This window comes from Trichoderma gamsii, assembly GCF_001481775.2.
Source record: "Trichoderma gamsii strain T6085 chromosome Unknown Scaffold_5.2, whole genome shotgun sequence".
NCBI lineage: Eukaryota > Fungi > Ascomycota > Sordariomycetes > Hypocreales > Hypocreaceae > Trichoderma > Trichoderma gamsii.
In genome coordinates this window covers 1,046,927-1,067,697 of record NW_020171342.1, presented here as the reverse complement: position 1 = coordinate 1,067,697, position 20,771 = coordinate 1,046,927, and the positions used below count along the sequence as shown (strand labels likewise).

The window sequence follows — 20,771 nt, the reverse complement described above, 5'->3', positions numbered from 1 at the left end:
TGGGACGTTACAGGCGCTGGTAGGCATCAGGTATGGCACTACTTTTTGGATCGCCAACTATGCAAGTATATAAGCTTAAAGGGAGCTCCCCTCTCTGCCATTCTCTCGGGCCAGCCAAGGTTGCATATAACTGCTAGTCCAAAGCTTGCAACTGCTGCGAAGACAGAATGGTGGCGTACTTACGCTTGCTGCCCTTCTTGGGCCTGCTTCTGGCAGATGGACCTGGTGTAGCTGCTCAAGGTATCCAAGGAGTATCCAAAGGACAAAAGTGGACAAAGGAAAGTCAATCTTTTTTCGTTCCGGGTGCCTACATTGTTGAGTTTGAAGATGAGAATGTAAGTTTCTGCACCATCTTCCATTTCATGTGGTATCGTTTCTGAGTGCACTGTTCGTCCGTTTCGCAATAAGGTCATTCCGTTTCTAACATGATTGTGAGAAGGATGAAACCGCGTTGTTTAGCGATCTTCATCGACACGGCTTTTCTGCAACCAAACGACTGAGCCTCAACTCCACTCTTTTTAAGGGAGCTTCTTTCCAGCTGAGTTCCATTAGTCTGGATCCATTGTCAACGGCTGCCAGGATTGCATCAGTGCCTTCGGTGAAGCAAGCTTGGCCGATTCATCTGCTGAAGCGCCCTGATAACTCAACACTTACTGCTCCAAGTGGTGATTCTAGCCACTCAGATGAAGTTGCAAATATCATCCGTCGAGCAAAGTCTAACGACACCTATTCGCCCCACGTTGCAGTTCAGATCGATAAGCTTCACAATGCAGGGATCACGGGCAAGGGTATCAAGATCGGTATTATCGATACTGGAGTTGATTTCAACCACCCTGCTCTGGGTGGATGTTTTGGCAAAGGCTGTGTAGTTACTTACGGAAAAGACTTGGTTGGTGACAACTACGATGGCACCAATACTCCTGTTCCTGGACCTGAGCCATACGCAAACTGTACTGGCCATGGAACACACGTCACTGGCATCATTGGTGCTCGATCAAATCCCGTTGGAATTATCGGTGCTGCGCCCGGAGCAGAGATTGGCATGTACAGAGTCTTTGGCTGTACTGGTGATGTTGGAGCCGATGTTGCTATGGCTGGAGCCAGTCAGGCTTTCGAGGACGGATCAGATGTTCTCTCACTTTCGCTTGGTGGAGCATCCGGTTGGACGGAAGATCCCTTCTCAGTTCTCTTGCAACGAATCGTAGATGCTGGCGTCCCAGTTGCTGTTGCTAACGGCAATTCGGGCTCGGCAGGACTGTTCACCGCAGGCACTCCGGCCAATGGCAAAGGAGTGACAGCAGTATCGTCTGTCGAGAATTCAATGACACCGTATTACGGCACCGTTGGATATGTAAACACGGATAAAACGTCCACAACTGGCCAGCTTCCATTCGTTTACGCAAACGGAGAAAATCCGCTTCCGAATATCACTCTGCCACTGTTCGCAATTACTCCAAACGTCACCACAGATGGCACCTTTGCCTCTTGCAATCCTCTCAATAGCAACGCGCCGGCGGATCTAAGTGGCTACATTGTTCTTGTTCAGTACACTCTTGGCCCTTGCGATACTTGGACTGTTGCAGAGTTCCTGGCAAAGAACAATAATGCAAAGTATATCTTGTACTGGCTCGACGCGCCAGGGCAGTAAGTCGACTTTTGTTTCTTCTCAGCGGTTGGATTGAGCTAATACGTTCTATTTACAGCGCTTACGCCCCTGGCTCGGACGCCGTAGGCTTCGGAATGACTACTCAGCTGCAAGGCCAAATCTGGATTGATCAATTAGATAGCGGCAAAGACCTGTATCTTACCTTTTTCGACTCGGCATCTGCACCCCAGGGCTCAAGTTTCCTCCCCAATCCTACCAATCCCAACGCCATCGACACCTTCACTAGTTGGGGTCCAACATGGCAAGCAGATGTCAACCCTTCAATCTCGACAGTAGGAGGCTCTATTCTTTCCACGTATCCAGTGTGGGCAGGTGGCTACGCCGTTGACAGTGGGACTTCCATGGCCACGCCACTGATGGCATCGATTTATGCCTTGCTTATGGAAGCTCGAGGCACCAAAGACCCCAAGACTCTATTGAACGCGTTATCATCGACAGCTCTTCAGTTGCCATTTTATGATGGGACAACGCTGTATAATGAGCTTGCTCCTGTTGCACAGCAGGGCGGTGGACTAGCTCAGGCCTATGATGCTGCTCACGCAACAACTCTACTTAGCGTTTCAAGCATTTCTTTCAACGACACAGATAACTTTGTTAAGAAGACGAGCTTCGCAATCAAGAATACAGGAAAGAAAAGTGTCACGTACACGATCGGCCACAACCCAACTCTCACCATGTACACATTTGGAAATGGCTCTACTGGCCACTACTCTGCGCCTTTCCCGAATCCCATTGCCGATGGGGCTGCAGCCAGCCTTGCCTTTTCGCAGAAGAAGATCACAGTTCCAGCAGGAGGCTCAGCCGCTATCACTGTTGTAGCGACCCCTCCTCATGGATTGAATGCGACGGAAGTACCTGTTTACAGCGGGTTCATTACCCTCAACGCCACGAGCGGCGAAAATCTTGCTATTCCATACTTGGGTGTCGTAGGCAGCCTAGCCAAGCTCCCAGTATTGGACACAAACTTCAACTACATGATTCGGGAAACCGTTTTTGTTTTGGACCCAGTCCCTGCAAACTATACATATATCGTACCAGTTCCGACTTCGACGGTGTGGAACGAGACTCTTGTGCCTTTGCCTGATTATCCCGCAATTCTTCTTCAGATCGATGCTGGATCTCCCTTGTTCCGAGTTGACCTCGTCGCTGTTGGCGATACAAAGGCCAAGGTGAACACAACGAATGTACTGGGTGCTGATATTGTTGGCACGCTGCCTGGCTTCCCTATCCCGTTTGCTCCAAAGGGGGAGTGGATTGTTGCATACACTGGCATGACTCAAGAAGGCATCGCCACTCCTGCAGGAACCTATCAATTCTTGGTTCGTGCGGCAAAGGTCTACGGTGATGTGAAAAATCCCAACGATTTCGAGAGCATGCTCACTCAGCCATTTAACATGGCTTACAACTGGACGGCTGCTGCGACATCGACGTAGAGAGTGGATGATACGAATGAACATCACTTCTCTAACGAAAGAAGAAATGTAAATAGCTAAAAAGCTTTGAACCAGCGTTCAATGTTTGTATATACATGTAAGAATGTTAGATGATCAATATTTTGGTTACTTTGAAGTATATACTGTCCTAGGCATTTTGCAGTACCTCGTGTGACCCAAATCCGCTACATAAACAAGAAATACTATCAGTATCAACCTCCGCCATTAAACGGTATTTATGGATCTTATTACAAGATATTATATTGTTTACCAGTTGCTAAAGCTCAGTATTACTAGAGATTTCGGATGGGAACAACATTGAAATCCACTCACGTGATTGTATCCTGCATGCATCACCACCAATGCCACGCTGGCAGTTCACCTGGCTCATTCTTACCTCCACACTCTTCACATACTATCAGTACAAATGATTGCTAAATTCGGATATCCCCATCAAATCTATTTCAGCCGTTATCAATGATTTTGTTGCGCTCTGGCTGGTATATACAAGAATAAGCCACGAAATAGAGTTGGGCAAGGACGGCGCTGGGGATTATCTTGAGCAGAACTTCCCGGTAGTTTCTCAATCAATCAAATGGTCAAGGATATGAACTAATATGACAGAAAGCCATGTGGCTCGGCACTGTACTGTTCAAATAGCAATGATACACCTATGGACTTCCAACACCGACCCCTCCATTCTTGACGACCAAACATTCGAACTGACAGCCTTTCAACGCTTATTATCCTGCGCTTTTTTCCTTGGCCTTGGAAACGCGCCTCAGGTTTCATCAGAAGAGGAGTTAAACAAATGTTGAAGAACGACTGCATCAATTTTGTCGAAGAACAAAGGAAGGTAGCATTGAACGGCGCATGTCTAAGATCCCTCAGTGGAATATACGACATTTCGGAAGGTACCAGAAACGCCACAGGCTATGCCAACAGCGTATTATCGACTTAAGGAGCGCAAACTTTTTTCTGAGATACACGAAATGGGACAAAAGAAGGACAAACCGATGGGAGAAGAGATGCTCATCGAAACGGCTGTGCTGTTGATGCCGTATGGGATGAAATTTGACACCCACCAGTATGAAAGACATCCGATATGGTGTAGTGGCTAACATCGCTCGCTCTCATTCTTCGAGTGCCGAGCAGCCCTGGGTTCGATTCCCAGTATCGGAGATTTTTTTTGGTCGAAGTCGACAAACCGAAGTGGATTTTTGCAGCTATCAGCCGGAAAATGCAAGTCTCGACTCATTGTTTGTTTTAAAACGTCTCTACAACCATCTCAGGCTATATGATCGAGCCTAGCAACTACCAGGTGAATTCAGCAATGGGCCTTGAATAGTGAACCACGATGACCGCAGCAATTGATACACTGTTATTCATATCGCATTGAAAGAGAGCTTAATGCGTGCCTTTTTAGTCTTCAATACTAGAGCAACAGCGATCGATTTTGGGAGGGCTATTTTTACCAGTTTAATACTTGCATACAACGAGCCGCTAGTTGTCGATGAAAGGCCAATGCTTGCCAGTCAGAGCAGTTGAGCTTTCTTCTTCTGTGCCTACCCTCGTACGACCAATTTACAACCCAGATTACAATGACACTAGTTTAAGCGGCTCTGCGAACCATTGTCTATCTTTGGGAACACATGCTGAGTTTTCACCAAATATGCGACGGATCAGAAGTTTCATAACCCATGTCATTATTCGTTACTAACACACGCCTGAACAGGCTCAACTCTATAGATTACATCATGATCCCACTTATACCCTTTCATTAGCTAGTGTGTTGCCTAAGCACACAGCGTCAGGGTCACATCCTTATCCGCGCCGCAGTTCTTGACTTGGCTTCCCGCAGGAGGAACACCGTTTGACCAAGTAATTGAAGGGCACGCAGTGTTTGCGCTTGAAACAGTCACCTTCTTCCCGTTGAAAGCGTCGCCGAAGACATCCGAAAGATCGTACCAGATGGTGTTGTCCTGGAGATTTGTGGCAAAGATGGTCTCTGGCTTGCCGGTGTAGAGGCCGTCGGACTGAATGGTGACCTTGATGGCACGGCCGCCGGTGACGGGATCGCGAGAAAAGGTCTCGCCATATGAACCACCCTGAGCGAGGGTTGTTGGCGCAGAAATAGCGCTGCCAACGGACCAGAGAGTGACGCTGTAGGGGCACTTGTTGACAACGCGGGCCTTGCCGAGGGCAGAAGCCGACTCAACGAAAGCAGCAATGGCTACAACAGCAGTGGTGGTGAACTTCATGTTGATTGATGTGGGATTTGCTTTTAGAAAATATTGAAGAATGCCTTTGAGGTTGTTAAGAAGTGATGTTGTGAGTCTTGAGATCTTGAGAGCTTTGGATGGTTGTTCTAAATATCATCTCAACAGGAAACGTCTGCCCTTTTTATACTCTTGAGATTCACAGCGTCAGGCTCTACGAGCCTCAATGTTACGCTTCACTCAAGCCTTAACCGAGCAATCCGCCCAGTTGATGTTCCCTTTACGGCCATGATGGACTATTTTTGACAGAAGCGGCCGCCTCGCCACCCCAACGACCGACATCCCGGGGGATCTGCGCTACCCAAATTTCCAGGTTAAGCTTAAGGCCTCTCAGAATACGAACACCGCGTTTCCCAAAAGAGCATCTACCTAGCGGTGAGCCTTCGAGCCAGCGGCCTAAAGCGCATGAAATAGTCGTACAACAAATACGAAGGCCGAAGGATTATGTCTCGATCTTTCTATTGCGTAATCTATCGACTACTGCAAGTTGGCGAGAGAGCACAATAAGGCGTCGGCTATAAGTGAGGCAGAGTCAGCCGCTTACAAGGGAGCTCTTAGACGGGATCGACGCGCCAAGCATCGTATTTTCAGATGCGGGGGCTTCTCTCTCAGACAATTATCGTGCCGAGGACTCAGCCTTAGGAAGGATTCGAGGGAACAAAAAAAAATTCGAAGTACTATTAGCAACACAATTTTCCCTCGAGCTCAAGTTGCCTCATCGGAGCTGAACATTGAAAAGTCGCATCTCGGCCTCGGTATCAGCCCATGGGGTGTCATCGGCACATGGCTGCAGTGCTGCACCCGCTCCTCCCGCCCATCTGGAGAAAATATTCCGCTGCATAAGGCCACTAAGAAGCTAAGCCGTGTGCCACGTCGGCACCTGAAATGCGACGCTGCGGAAAAGGTGGCATCATGGTGTTGTGTGACAGCGGAATGTATGACGGAACCACCGCTTCGAGTCGGATAACTCACCGCGAGACACGGGAATGGCTTCTTTTTCTTGGCGATAGTTGCGCCAATCATGCTCTCAGCATCAAGTATGATTTACCAAAAGAGCCCAAGGAACCGATCAAGGGAGGCCCTCTACTTCGTATTGAGTACCTGGATGCGTCTTTGTCTTAGTAGATGCTAGTGGGTAGCACATATACGAAGCATGCAGCTATGCTTAAATATCTACGCAAATGCGGCTGCACTGTAAGCAGCCACATTTCTGACACGTCAGGCAGGAGATGGATGCAAATAAGTAATACGGAGTAATTATAACAGAAGAAAAAAGTCTATTCACCAATCTAGAACACTCCCTCCAACACTCTATTGTATAGTATAGTACATCCCTAATTCAATAAGGTCCTCATTTACAATCTCGTCTTCCTCTCGCGTAGTCACATGGAGGCACCTGTGAGAGGACCTGAGACGGCCTTGGCCCCCTCGACTCCATGCCACCAGTTGACACGGCTGTCAGTGAAGATCTCGACCTCAGGCTTGAGCTTGGTCTCGTGTAGGTTGAAGTCGTCAACGGTGCCGATTCTCATGTAGCTCTGGTGGGGGAAAACCTCGCTCCTGCGGTACATGAGCGTGCCGCAGGTCTTGCAAAAGCTGTTTGTCATCTCGGTTCTCGAAGTGGGTGTCTTGTTGTTGCCCCAGCGAGTGAGGTTGTCCTCGCCACGAACAAACTTGAGGTAGGAGTTTTCGATGGTGAAGTTGGAGGCGAACATGGACGCGGTGACTTTGCGGCAGTCGAAGCAGTTGCAGACAAAGGTGTTGACCAGGCCTGGAGCTACAATGGGCTGTCACGATGTTAGTTAGGTATCATAATGCTTGAAATAGTATGAAAGTGTATATGTAGGCAACGTACAACTACCACTTGCACAGCACCGCAGAAGCAGGTGGCTGTGGCTTCGGTCTCGGTTGACCAGCCATCTCGGGCAACGCCAGAAAGAGGGAGGTCGTTGGATCGAACGTTGTTGCTCATGGTGAATGAAAATATGTATCTGCTTTATAGAGAGAGTGGCAAGATATTTTGCTGGTGGTTGATGATCGGGTTGTGGTGCGTTGATAGCTTCTGCTTGTTGCGATGTGATGTTATGATGCTGTGATGCTGGACGGAACAATTCAACTTTTTGAGAACCTGTCGCATCTATAAATACCATTTTGAATTATGCCAGATGTCTATCTTGAATCTCGAATTTCCAATCTCAATAGCACGCGCAAAACCTATTTCGCATCCAGCGCTCCCCACATTACAAACTATCGTCGATCCCGTGCTTCTCTTCCATTTCCCTTTTCGGTAATTCCAGTCTTTCAGGGTAGGTTGCGCCATTGATGTCACCACCGCGATCTCAGTTGCTGAAGCATCTCCACCGTCCTTTTCCAAGGGGGGAATAGGGCGAGTGGCGGGCCATTACATCCCCATTTCCTCTTCTGGTAAAATTGTTCAGCAGAGGTTTAGCGCCCTACGGAAGATGCCGTAAGCCTCGCTGCTTTTTAGGATGCGGCCTGTCGCCACAAAAATGTGCTGTTGTAAGCGACGATTTTGCGCCGTGAGCAATAGTTTGATGCCGTTTCATTACCGAGGTGCGTTTTCTGTATGAAAAGATAATTGCCTATCTAGGTAAAGCCGCCTTGAATTCGCTTAGATAAGAAGACTTGCGTTATCGATTGCGCGCCCGCGGTTTCTGAGGCAGGAAGCAGTCTATGGATGTCACTGTAACTTGTATGGCGGGGCTGAACCATAACCAGCATTGAACAAAGAATTGGAAAGAAGATGTTTCTCACCACCAGAAAATTCAAACGGTTTGTAACGCCCAATAACTATTATTAATTTATAACTCGCTTTGCATGTAGCAGCTAATGATCCTGCTCTAACCAGGTGATCACTGAATCCGTCTCACTTCTTTGTCCAAACTCCTTCAATCCTCGACTTTCGCAGCACCAAACCAGCCAAATCCGCAACCCGCCCACTAGTCAGCAGTTCCAGGACCTGCAAATGCGTCTGAAGCTCTTTTCCAATCCAATTCCGAAGCTCAATCGCATTGAGCGAATCCAGCCCAAAAGCCGTGATAGACGTGTTTCCTTGTCGTGCCGCCATCACCTCTTCTGACAGCATTAGAATGGCGCCGAGCTTGTCACGAAGGCCAAGTGTCACGATATCTTCTGCCTCTTCAACAGTTTTGCATTTGCGTAGCTGCTGGGAGATGGACAGGCTCTCAGATCCCGAAGAGACGTCAGCATCGGCTGATGCGGCGAGCAAGGCCTCACGCAGATGAGAGAATTTGGCATCCGAGGCATAGAATGGCATCGACGACGCATTATCAAAGCCTAGCCCGGTGATCACCTGACCCTGACAGAAAGTCTCGACTTTTCCCGTCATTGCAGATTCGATCAATGCCAGAACCTCTGCCTCGCCCAGGGTGTTGTCTGACAAGTTCCTCATTACTTGTGACATCTTGGCTCCATTTTCAGCCAGATAACCAACGCCTTCTACAGCAGCAAGATCTATAGATGTGGCTGCTGCGCCATGGCGGCGTCGATATTGGACGAGAGCATCCAGATACGTGTTCGCCGCAGAATAATGTGCTTGGCCTCGGTTACCCACTATACCAGCGACGGAAGAGAGGACAATGAAGAACTGGAGCGGAGTTCTCATAAGGGCCTTGTGGAAATTCCAAGCTCCTGATATTTTACTTTGGACAACAGCTTCGTAATCTTCAAAGGTCATCTTCTCAAACAGGACATCCTAAGAAATTCGTTAGTAGCTGGGCCAAACAGTGGCTTTTGGGAGGAGGACATACTCTAAGAACCATGGCGGCATGAATAATGCCCCTAATGGGCGGAAAATCATCCTGCAATTGCCAGACTAACTCATACACATTACCCTCACTGGCAACGTCGCAAGACATCACGTATATCGAGGCACCTAGCTTTCGACTATCCTTCACCAGCTTATTCACCTCATCTGTCATCTTGCCGCCCCGAGAGAGCAAGACGATGTGTCGAGCACCCCGGCGGACCATTTGTCTCGTGATGGAGCGCCCCAAGCCTCCAGTCCCGCCAATGATTATATACGTCGCATCGCGCTCCAGCATATCCGAGCGAGGCGGGGGATGTGTAGCTCTGACCTGGCAGTAGCAACCATGTGTCACCACGAGCTTTCCCACCGTCTTGCCACTTTGCAGTTTACGAAGTGCTCCTTCGACATCTTGGATGCTGACGGAAGTGATGGGCTCAATGGGCCTGATTGTCTTGCTCTCAAGGAGTCGCATGACTGACGCAAAAGCACGTTCCAAGATCTTGGGCCGCCGTGCAGCAACAAGAGACAAGTCAACCGAGCTGAAAGTACAGTTATACTCGAGCTGAGCCATCTCAAGTCTTGTGTTGTTCGTGATGTCCCGCTTTCCCAACTCGATGAAGCGCCCAAAAGGTGCAAGACAGTCCCACGTTTCGCGAAGAAGGTCGCCTGCAAGCGAGTTGAGCACGACATCGACTCCGCGGCCGCCTGTAGCCTCTCGGACGGCTGGCCCAAAGGAAGTATCTCGACTATAGAAGATACGGCTCTCTGGGATGCCGTATCTATCCATGATAAACTGCTTCTTGTCTGCACTGCCAACAGTAGCATAAATAACAGCCCCTACCATCTGTGCGAGCTGGATAGCTGCTTGGCCGACGCCGCCAGATGCAGCGTGAATCAGTATACTCTCGCCGTATTCTAGCCTTGCCAGATCCATGAGGCCGTAATATGCGGTGCAGTATACGACGGGGATTGAGGCTGCGGCCACAAAGCTCATGTCACTGGGAATAACAGCCGCGCTGGAGGCAAGACATCGAGAGTATGTGCCATATGCTCCCAGAGACATGGCACAGACTCGATCACCGACCCTCAGGGAACTGACACGAGAACCGATGCGAGATATAGTGCCACTGCATTCGACGCCGAGATATGGACTGGATACTTGACCCATAGCGATGACAACGTCTTTAAAGTTCATTCCTGTACACGCGACCTTGATTTCGACCTCTTCATGGCCCAAAGGCGTTTCACGCTCATCCTTCCAGTACAGGGAATCTAAAGCACCATAGGTACCGACGGCCACAGCGAGACGCCGTCCAGCTTGATCAAATGGCTGTAAATAAGGCGGCGAATTGGAGGCTTCTGTATCATGGAAAATTGCAAGATTCATGTCGTCTTGCTTGACAACACGGGGTACCATCAACTTGCCTCCTTCTTCCGCAAATTCATAGTTCACAGGAGCATCATCCTCGGGTGTTGCAAGGGAGGCTTTGATTGCACGAAGAATCAGCTCGGCTGTGTCACGGGCATCGAGCTTAGAATGAGGATCTAAATCCAGAGAGGCTACGGCTTTGTTTGCCTCAGAACGAACTGTGCGTAAGAAACCTTGCGCAATATTCTTCTCTGGGCTCTCTGCAAACCTATACGCCCCAGACGTCACCCAAAGCATAGAATGGCATACGGTAAACAGATTCTGCAACTTTTCAAAACTTTCAGCTGTCATCTTGGCAAATATCGGCTTGTCTATTTCAGACAAAGAAATGTAACAAGCGGTCGCCTCGGGAACTACATCGGCCAATGCAACTAGCCGTGGAGACTTTGCAGTGCGTAACGCCAGCAGATCCAAGAGAGCCTTTTCCAATAGATGATTATCACTGTGGTGGGAGATGACGATGAAATCAACATCATTGAAGCTATCATTCGTGCTGTCTTCTGCAAGATGGCCATTCAATTTCTTGGTATTGCCATTTGCCACACCGTTTCCATTGACTTTTGCTGAAAGGCTTCCAAGTCTGTGGTGTCCGTTTGAGTGGGCTTTTGTGCCATTGGTGCCATTAATCCCGTTAGAGGCCTGATGGTTATCATTGGTGTGATTTTTTTGCCCGCTACCGATGACTGACGTTTTATCAACAGAGTTCTTGATCTTATGGCCGTTTGGAACAGCGCCGTTCTTTATGTCTTCCTGTTTCGGCTGCTTGTCCCTCGCGTCAAGCGGTTCCCATTCCATCTTATAGCAGATAGATCGTGGGCTCTTGCTCTCAACGATATCGCCATTTACTGGCGTCACCCTGAATCCATCCATCTTTACCACGGGCTCAGAAGAATCTTGATGCCAGGAGTCAATGAAAAAGTCAACAGGTCCAGGGGCTTCAAAATCTAGGTATCCGTTGACAACGACTTGCACACGCTCGCCTGGTTTGTTTGGCAATGCGCTGCTTATGTCGATCTCTTTAACGGCAGAGGGCATAAAAAGAGAAGGCATCTTGCCGCTACCAGCACCAAGGATGGGAAATGTGAGCTGAAAGAATAGGTCGATGAATGCCGATGGCGCAATAGATGCTGTTTCATGAGACAACGGCATGGTAGCTGCTGTATCAGGAATCGTTAAAGAAGCCATGGTATATCTCTCACCGAGTCTCAAATCGGCATCAGGTGAAATCTTAAAGACCCCGCTGTATCCGGCTCCTCGGGCCTCCAGTTCGGAGTAGAAATTATCAAGAGGAATTCGATGGCAGTCCATTACCTTGACGTGCTGGCGGCGAGCAGCGGCGTATTGGAGCAACGCACTATTGACTGGGTTAACTGGGGCGACCTTTTTGATGCCAACCAATCCTCTGCAATGCTCCAACCAGCCTCTGGCTGAGTTCCACGATAAGATCCGAAACTCATCCCACTCATTGGAGTAGGATCTGGTGCCCTCGGCATAAGGCTTCAGGGAAAACACCGTCTCATATGGAGCGCCATCGTCCAGTATGAGAGCTTTCGAAATTTGAACCTCTCGGAGACGGAAACCTTCGATTTGCGTAGTCGGAACTCCTCGCAGCTGTGCTCGCTGTGATGCAGCTTCTACAGCCATACATATATATCCTGCTAGAGGAAACGTGGCTAGAGACTGCATGCGATGATCCTTAAGCCAAGGCACATCGTCTGTGGAGATGACATTTTTCCACTTGGGCTCAACATCGCTATATGAGTCCTCCAAGAGACCTAGGAGATCATGGCGACCAAATGGCTTCTGGCGCATCTGCTTCGCTGACCGAGACTCAAACCAGTACTTGTGGTCTGACCAGCCATACGGATGAAAGTCCGTGACAAGGGTAGGGGCTCGTACGCCTTTATTAGGACGGTTGATTTCACGCAAGCTGATAGGGTATCCCTTGACAAATAAACTACCCGCACAATTCAAGATGGATGAGGTAGCGTGCTGTTGACGAACGAGAGAAGGCAAATATTTGACGCCCAAAGCAACTTGAGGGCTGATAGACTTTAGGATCTGTTTGATGGGACCCTCAAGGGCCGAATGTGGGCCAACCTCGATGACGATATCCGGCTCTGTACCAAGATAAAGCTCTTTGAAAGCCGTAGAGAAGAGGACTGGTTTTGTCAAGTTTTCGACCCAGTATGATGGATTGAGGACTGACGTTGAGTCAAGCTTCTTCCCGAATAGCGATGAATAAAACTCAACGTTGGAAGAGGTCTTGGATGTCACGTATTTGATGGCGGCTTGGTAGTCATCAGCAACTAGCTGCATATGAGCAGAGTGGTATGCCATCGTCACTCGCAATTTGCGGTTGAAAATGCTCCGGCTTTCTAGTTCAGCAGCCAGTCGATCGACATCTTCTTCGTCCCCTGAAGCAGTAATCGAATTTGGAGAGTTTTCGCAGGCCACATTGACCCTCTTTAGCCCCAGCGTCTTGATAATCGCTCTGATATCTTTAGCTTTAGCACCGACAGCGAGCATGGCACCTCGAAGATCAGGATGCTTGAATTTCAGTTCTGAAGAAACCCTACCGCGCCAATAGGCTACGGACATGGCGTCCTCGAGGGTAATGGCACCAGCAGCAAAGGCAGCAACAATTTCGCCACTGGAGTGGCCGACGACTGCAGAGGGTGAAACTCCCCAGGCCTCCAACAGCTTGGTGAGGCCAATCTGTATAGCTGTGCATGCAGGCTGCGAGATGTGTGCCTCGTTGACCAACGTCTCTTTGCTGCTCTTGGCGAGCTCTTCCAGCAGAGAGAACTCGGCACCAATTGTTTGCAGATAGTTGCTGCACGTCTCGATGGCTCTAGCAAAAACTGGATGACTTTCCATAAGCTCTTTGCCCATCTCCGCCCACTGAGCTCCTTGGCCAGTATATACAAATGCCACCTTTGGGTCTTTGGAGGCCACTACTCCAGGAGTGGCGCTGATGCTGTTGAGAGAATTTGCGAGCTCACTACACGAAGATGCTGCAATCGCGATGCGCCACTGCAGATGCGTCCTCCTTTCTCCAAGTGTATATGCCATGTCGTTGACTAATCGCTTCTGGAAGACTTCGGGATGTTGCTCGATGTAGATTCCAAGGTTTTCAGCCTTTCGCTTGGCGGCACTTTCATCGTGGGCGGATAACACAAATAACCTTGGAGTCGTGTTCTGATTATCTTGAGGAAGATCTGCAAGTGCAGTTGGAACTTTCTCAAGCACGGCGTGCGCATTGGAGCCTCCAAATCCGAAGCTGTTAACGCTGATGAAGCGCTTGTTCCTGGGCCACGGTCGGATACTGGTTGGAACTTTGATGTTCCACTCGTCAAGGGGGATCGCCTCATTTGCCTTTTCGAAATTGACATTGGGAAGAACAAAACCCTTGTCTAGCATCATTGATGCTTTGATAATGGAAATGATGCCACTTGCGTTTTCTAAATGGCCAACGTTGGACTTCACCGAGCCCATATACAATGGAGCACGCTTTGTACGCCCGTCTCCAAACACACGATGAACGGCATTGGCCTCTATAGGATCGCCAGCTCGCGTGCCCGTTCCATGGGCTTCAACGTACCCAGTATCGTTTGGCGAAATACCAGCTCTGGCGTACACATCGCGCATTAGCTGTTCTTGCGCATCGCCGCTCGGATATGTCAGTCCGGAGGTTTTGCCGTCTTGGTTGACACCAGTGTTGATAATGACAGAGTATATCTTGTCGTTGTCGGCCAGCGCTTGGTGAAGTGGTTTGAGAATGAGGCAGCCCGTGCCTTCTCCTCGAGCAAAACCTGACTTCGCCCTGTGGTCGAAAGCAAATGTTTTTCCGTGTTCGTTGAAAAGCCTTGAAAACGTCAGAATTCTTTCAGCAGTCGAAGAGAGGGCTGTCTTAAATGCGATCGAACAATACGAACTCACCCTAATCCGGACATGGATATCATATAATGAGGCTGAAGATGCAAGCTAGACGCTGCCACGATGGCAGAGTCTGAGTCTCCCGAACGGATGCTCTGAACTGCTAAATGTAAAGCGTATAAACTGGATGAGCAGGCCGTGTCTGCTGTAAAGGAAGGGCCGTGCAAGTTGAAGTAGTAAGAGATGCGTCCAGCCTGGATGGACTGGTGGTTGCCCGTGGCATCATACATTGGTACCTGATCTAGCTCTTTCAAGGTGCCGAGATGGTAATTCGAAGCAGTGCCACCAATGAAGACTCCCATATTGCTGCCAGCAATTTCGTGCTTGAGAATTCCGGCATTCTCTAGAGCTTCGTACGTGCACTCTAAGAGATGTCTCTGTTGCGGATCTAACAATAAGGGTGAGCCACCGGGAATTTACACATACGCACAGATATGCATATACACATACCCATGGCTTCAGCTTCCTGCCTTGTGATATTAAAAAAAGGTGCGTCAAACGTTGACATATCGCCAGTCATGAAATAACCGCCTTTTTGGTTGAAGCAACCCTTTTTGTGAGGATCGGGGTGATAATATGCCTTTGCTGAGTATCGTTCTTCAGGTATCGGCCTCCAGCCATCTCGAGAACGCGATAACATTGTCCAAAAGTCGTCAAGCGTCGAGACACCACCTGATAGGCGGCATGACATGCCGACGATGGCGATAGGCATAGGAGCCTTTGAGGGCGCGTCTACGTTGGAAGACGCCATGATGAGCTGTGAGTGAGCGTCTCTTTCGAGATCTCAGAGGAATAAACGAAGATTCTACCAGAGGCTTCTCTCACATTATAAAAGGATGCCACAAGGGAGAAGCAGAAGTACAACCGACAATTGCAGGAAGGAGGTTTTTTTTTTTTTTAACTCGACATGGTGCTTCATGGAACTCGCTTCCGTTATACAGCAGGAGTTGATAAGGATAGACAGTTAAGAAGGGTTCGATGAGAGACACTCTTCATTTAAGATGTTTCACCGTACATGCAAGGTCGTAAACATCGACCTGGATTGACGTGGCTTACTGGCTGGAATCAAGGGCTTGCAGTGTTCAAGCTTCTAATACGCCACTCAATTATCTTATCAGTAATACAAGAATGTCAGCTCGCGGCGCGTCCACCAATGCCAATGCCATCTTTTTAATCATGGAAATTACCAGTCTTATTGTACAAACATAGAGACGGCTCTGGATTCATCCGCGGTTGGAATGTCTCACCCATTCCCAAGCCGTGTCTCCGATGTGCTGCAAGGGGGACTTTTACGTAGGGAGATAGGGTGCCCTTTTGGCTTGGTCAAGGGCTGCAAGATTAGCAGCTGAGGGACCCTGCATTACCCCTTGACTAAAGCTGGAGAGCTTGGAGCCCATCCAAGGATCAAAAGTACAGGTTTCTATACGTTGTTCGAGTCATCAATCCTACTATACCGGTATACACGTGTGGATGGGAGCAAAGCTGAAAACGGTATGCTGCTATATGTCCAAGCTCCATGCTACGATAATGCAGTACAACATTAGGGAAATTACGGTTACATATAAGACGCAGACGTTTACAAATTTGGCAAAACTTGTAATGCCGCGAATCGAGGCTGCCTTAGTAATGGATCGTGTTTCTCTTACATCTTAGTAAGTTTTCTATCTCGAGGCTTACTGACCGCCGATATATACTAATACATCGCACAGACGCACTATCCCATCCCCTAGGCTGAAGGGAAGTGTGAATCAAGGAACATGCAAGGTAGGTTGTAGAATCATGTTAGTACTTTTTTCTTTCCTTTTCTAATGCCCTACAGGAAAGGACAAACAAAAGGGATAGTGCTTCGGTGAACTTGCGAGAGCTGTCAAAAAGGAGGCTTCAGAGATGGAAAATATTAGTGCGGTGTAACGGGAATACCCGCCGTCCGGAAACTTAGTTATCCTATCGACTGGATATGATGACAGCTCAGACAATAAATGGCGTCAGTCTGTGCAACAATCTCATTCGATGGCTTCAAAAATGGTGGCTTTGGCTCAAATTGCTGCTGCTGTTGCCACTATGGGCTGATGTCTTGCTGTATGATACAGGTTCATGCCTTGGATGATGATAACCTTTATCTTATCTTCTGATACTCTTTTAAATCGAACTCGTCAGATCGGCCGGAAAGCGACACGACACGAGAGTGTCTTAGACTGGACGCGACTTCTCCGCCGTCGGACAACCGCGATTTCATCCCTTGCAAGCCTTTGAAGCAAAGGCTAGACTGATTATGCAATTGGTAATCTTAGTAAATCAGGGAATGGATGATCTTAATTACTGATGCGATGCATAGATTGCTAAAATACTTGCGAAAGGATAAGCTTCACTGAGAGATACACTCGTTTGAAAGAGAGACCTTTTTCGATGGTCCTGTCCTTTTACCTCAGCTAGCAACTTGCCCGATCTATATCATCTTTACCTAGAACTACTCTGGCCAGCATGAAGGTTCTCTGTCTGCATGGAGCCTTTGGAAGTGCTTCTGTGAGTTTTGAACCACCATATACGAGCTCAGTATATGTTGCTAATTACTTTTCTATCTTGCACAAACCTAGAACTTCAAAGTCCAGCTTGGCATATTCACTGATGCCACAACACGACCCGGTGTCGAGTTCAAATGGATCAACGGGTTTACGAAAGCGTCGCCGCCGCCTGGCTTCGACGACTACTTTGGCGCTCCGCCGCTGTACCGATTCATGGACATTGACGGCATGAGCGAGCTGGAGCAAATGATTGTCAAAATTAGAGACATGCCTCAGGGAAGCTCGCCTGAAGATACGATGCGGAAGCTGGTGGCCAATAAAGAGCAGTTTGCTGCCCCAGCTGTGATTGACAGCGTGAATCGGCTATTGCAGCTTCTGGACGACGATCCAGAGATTGACGTGAGTTCCGGTCGTTGTCTGTAAGATGTGGATGTGATTTGCCTGACGCGATATGCCCAAAAATTAGAGCATTCTTGGTTATTCCGAGGGAGCAACGACGGCGGCGACGCTGATTCTCGAAGAGCAGCGCCTCTTTAGAGAGCAAGGCCGTCCTCGACGCATCAAGGTTCGAGTCCCTATCTCCCGTCCCCCTTCTCTCTAGAGCTTGATTCTTCCTCATTTATGTAATAGACATATTGATATCATACTAACTGGCTGCCAGAGCGCCATCTTCTTTGCCGGCTGGCCCCCCGTCCGAATCGTCGATGGCCGCGTCCAGACGCTCCTCGCAGATGAGCACGACGTGATGATTGACATCCCGACATGCCACGTAGTAGGCTGTAGCGATCCGTACATTCATGGCGCAGTGGCGCTCTATGGGATCTGTGATGAGGATACGGCCATCTTGTTCGATCATGGAAAGGGCCACACAGTTCCAAGAGACGAAGTGACAGTGAAGGAGCTTTCCGAGGCGATTGAGAGGACTTTTGCGCAGGTGGCATGATACTAGGTAGTGATGAAATTAGAGAACACTTGGATGGATTAGAGTCAAAGGCGCGAATCACAAGCATATTGATATTGTAATGAGATGCATTTGACTACTATATTTTCGGCTGCTGAGTCTGTTTATCACGGCGCGCCAGAAAGTAAGCTTTGGTTTGAGATAGCGCTATTAAAGACTCTTCTTTTTCTTTCGCGTATTGGGTTTTCATTGAATAGCATTATTTTTTAAGCAAATTGTTGTTTAATTGTATTGAAGCGGATGAGAAATTTTGTAGTGTTGGCCGGAAACGATGTCTTACCCGGAAATGTTAGAAAGGAGGAGGAAGCTTCCAAAAGCGGGTTCAGCTAGATTTGAAAACACCGTATACAAAGCTGTCTATTTTCTGTGTTTGCATGTTTAAAGGTCCGAAAACATGCGATTTTAATTCTGTCTCATAATAAAAATAGATTTTTTAAAGTTCATATACTGCTTAAATCCCTATAGTAACTAGCATATATACCTAAGACGTAGATTGGTGATGGAGCATATCTGCTCCCGGCTTCTCAAGACAATGGCATCTAGATAAGGTAGACGGATTCACAATCTGATTAGACGCAAAAGTGACAAACTTGTCTAAAGTCCTATGCTTAGAGTCTTGGCAAAGGTGAATGAAAGGTAAACAGAAAGTGACTGGTAAATGACTGCTCGTCGAGTGCAGCCAGCTGCCAGCTGCCAGCTGGCAAGGCGGTGCGCATAATTGACTGGCATAATTCCCTACCGCCTATCCTTCCTTCTTATTCTCCCCTCTTCTTCCCTCCCCTCTTCTTCTTCTTCTTCCTCTTCTCTCTCCAAGCCTGTCTCGCAATGCTTCGACCAAAGAGAGTTCTATTCATCACGGACGTTGAGCCTGGCGAGCTCAACGTCTTCCTCGCTACCGCCCAGTCTGTTCGAGATGCAGACATCACCGTTGAAATCCACCTCGCTACTCCTCCTGGCTTCGACGATGAGGTTCCTGCAGGTGCTACTTATCACCAGATCAACGGTTTGCCTATGATGCAGGCAGTTGAAGACCATTTCAACCGCAAGCAGAACGGCCCTACCTTCCCTCTGTCTTTCATCCGGCCTCCTGGCTTTAGCAACACTCGCAAAGCGATTAAAGATGCTGCTGCGGTCCACATGCCGTATACGGGACGCCAGATGGTTGATCTCTTTGCCTCTATTGTCAACATTATCAGAGGTGTTCAGCCTACTCTGGTTGTGGTGAACAGCTTTATGGCAGCTGGTTTGACGGCCTGTTATCATTTGGACGTGAAATTCGTTTGCTTGAGCCCTAAGTCCATCAAGGATTTTGCGGCATCGGAGCAGCCTCGAGGAGCAAGACTTTGGAAGTTTCCTGCGTAAGTATTTCCCAAAACTAACTCTATATCGGCTTCTCTGCCTATTTCTTTCCCTCTTTTATCAATGTTAAACTATGCTAACATTTGTCTAATATTGTTTTAAAGGCTCTTCTCCGGATTCCCATATCCTGTCCCTTGGCACAAGGCCCTCTTGAACGCATACTATGTCAATTTCACTACAAAGGCATTCAAGAAAGACCCCCAGAGAAAGGATGTTCAGTCATACCTTACCGCCCACACGGTTCTCCGAACTCCTATGGATCTTATACGACGTCGCCCTGACAACGTCAAGATTCTAGTGGCCTCTCTCCCACAACTTGACTTCCCGCTCAAGATTCCTCCTCATGTTGTTGCCTGTGGTCCCATCATTCGCCATCCGGTCTCTGTCTGGGTCTCCGAGCCTGACTTGGCTGAGTGGCTCGCAGAGGGACGAACCATCTACGTCAACATGGGATCCGTCATCAAGATGACTGAAGACCAGGCTGTAGAGCTGGCAAAGGCCTTAAAGATTGTGATCAACGAGCTTGATAAGCAAGTTGAAAAGGGTCGTCTGCAGGTCCTCTGGAAGCTCAGAAAGTACGGCGCTTACTCTGTGTTCTTGCCCGGATGCAGAATCGAGCAGGTCCTCTGCCAAGCATTCCAGCAGGATCGAGTTCGAGTCAAAGAATGGATCCAAGCTGATCCTCTCGCTGTACTTCGAAGCGGATCTGTCGTCTGCTCTATTCATCACGGTGGAGCAAACTCTTACAACGAGGCTGTCGTGTAAGTTCTTCTTCTCTACGCTTCCCATGACATTGCAGTTGGCTAACAGAGAGTTTTAACACATAATCACAGTGCCGGTGTCCCTCAAGTCATTATCCCCGCGTGGACCGACTGCTATGATTATGCTCAGCGTGCTGAGTTTCTCGGCATCGGCCGCTGGGGAACTCGTAACACGAAGAATGGCTGGTCGGCACGGGAGCTTTCTACCAAGATTCTTCAGGTGCTTGTGGGACAAGCCTCGGTCGCGGTGAAGAAGAGATGCAACGTGTTGAAGCAGATTTGCGAATTCAGCGGCAGTGGTGCAGATTTTGCGGCCCTGACCATCCTGAGAGAGTGCGAGCAATGATGATTATGATTGATTTTTTTTTCCTTTTCTTTTTATTATCTGGAAGGGTACGTTGATGGAAATATTGCCAAGGGCGAAGGAAGTAAGACGGAAGCAGAGGTGGTGATTTTTCCAAGTATACCCTGCTCCAATTTCAAACAAGTGGACTGCTACATAACGCGATATGGTGCGATACAAAGGGAACGGAAATAGGGATTCAAATGGAATCGAAATTAGCTAGTAAATTAAGAACCGTTATTATTTTTACCAATTTCCTGTTCTTCTTTGCCTTTGCTTTTCTATGATT

General features: G+C 48.4%; 5 protein-coding genes across 5 annotated transcripts; 3 read left to right on the top strand and 2 right to left on the bottom strand.

Moving 5' to 3' along the window:
* Positions 1-167: 167 nt before the first annotated feature.
* On the top strand, positions 168-3,099 carry TGAM01_v202232 (serine endopeptidase; the record flags this gene model as incomplete). Its single annotated transcript, XM_018807177.2, has 3 exons — positions 168-335; positions 524-1,644; positions 1,704-3,099. The coding sequence occupies 3 exons, from the start codon at positions 168-170 to the stop codon at positions 3,097-3,099; spliced, it is 2,685 nt and encodes an 894-aa protein (XP_018659685.2).
* A 3,661-nt stretch (positions 3,100-6,760) lies between these two features.
* On the bottom strand, positions 6,761-7,350 carry TGAM01_v202231 (hypothetical protein; the record flags this gene model as incomplete). The annotated part of the gene is made up of 2 exons (XM_018807179.1): positions 6,761-7,165; positions 7,234-7,350. The coding sequence occupies 2 exons, from the start codon at positions 7,348-7,350 to the stop codon at positions 6,761-6,763; spliced, it is 522 nt and encodes a 173-aa protein (XP_018659687.1).
* Positions 7,351-8,265: 915 nt separating this feature from the next.
* On the bottom strand, positions 8,266-15,287 carry TGAM01_v202230 (lovastatin nonaketide synthase; the record flags this gene model as incomplete). Its single annotated transcript, XM_018807180.1, has 4 exons — positions 8,266-9,114; positions 9,170-14,465; positions 14,540-14,924; positions 14,987-15,287. 4 exons carry the CDS (start codon positions 15,285-15,287, stop codon positions 8,266-8,268), a joined length of 6,831 nt encoding a protein of 2,276 aa, XP_018659688.1.
* A 1,730-nt stretch (positions 15,288-17,017) lies between these two features.
* TGAM01_v202229 (hypothetical protein) lies at positions 17,018-18,001 on the top strand (the record flags this gene model as incomplete). The annotated part of the gene is made up of 4 exons (XM_018807181.1): positions 17,018-17,059; positions 17,131-17,457; positions 17,525-17,623; positions 17,720-18,001. 4 exons carry the CDS (start codon positions 17,018-17,020, stop codon positions 17,999-18,001), a joined length of 750 nt encoding a protein of 249 aa, XP_018659689.1.
* Positions 18,002-18,844: 843 nt separating this feature from the next.
* TGAM01_v202228 (hypothetical protein) lies at positions 18,845-20,485 on the top strand (the record flags this gene model as incomplete). The annotated part of the gene is made up of 3 exons (XM_018807182.1): positions 18,845-19,377; positions 19,483-20,139; positions 20,212-20,485. 3 exons carry the CDS (start codon positions 18,845-18,847, stop codon positions 20,483-20,485), a joined length of 1,464 nt encoding a protein of 487 aa, XP_018659690.1.
* Between the last annotated feature and the right edge of the window lie 286 nt (positions 20,486-20,771).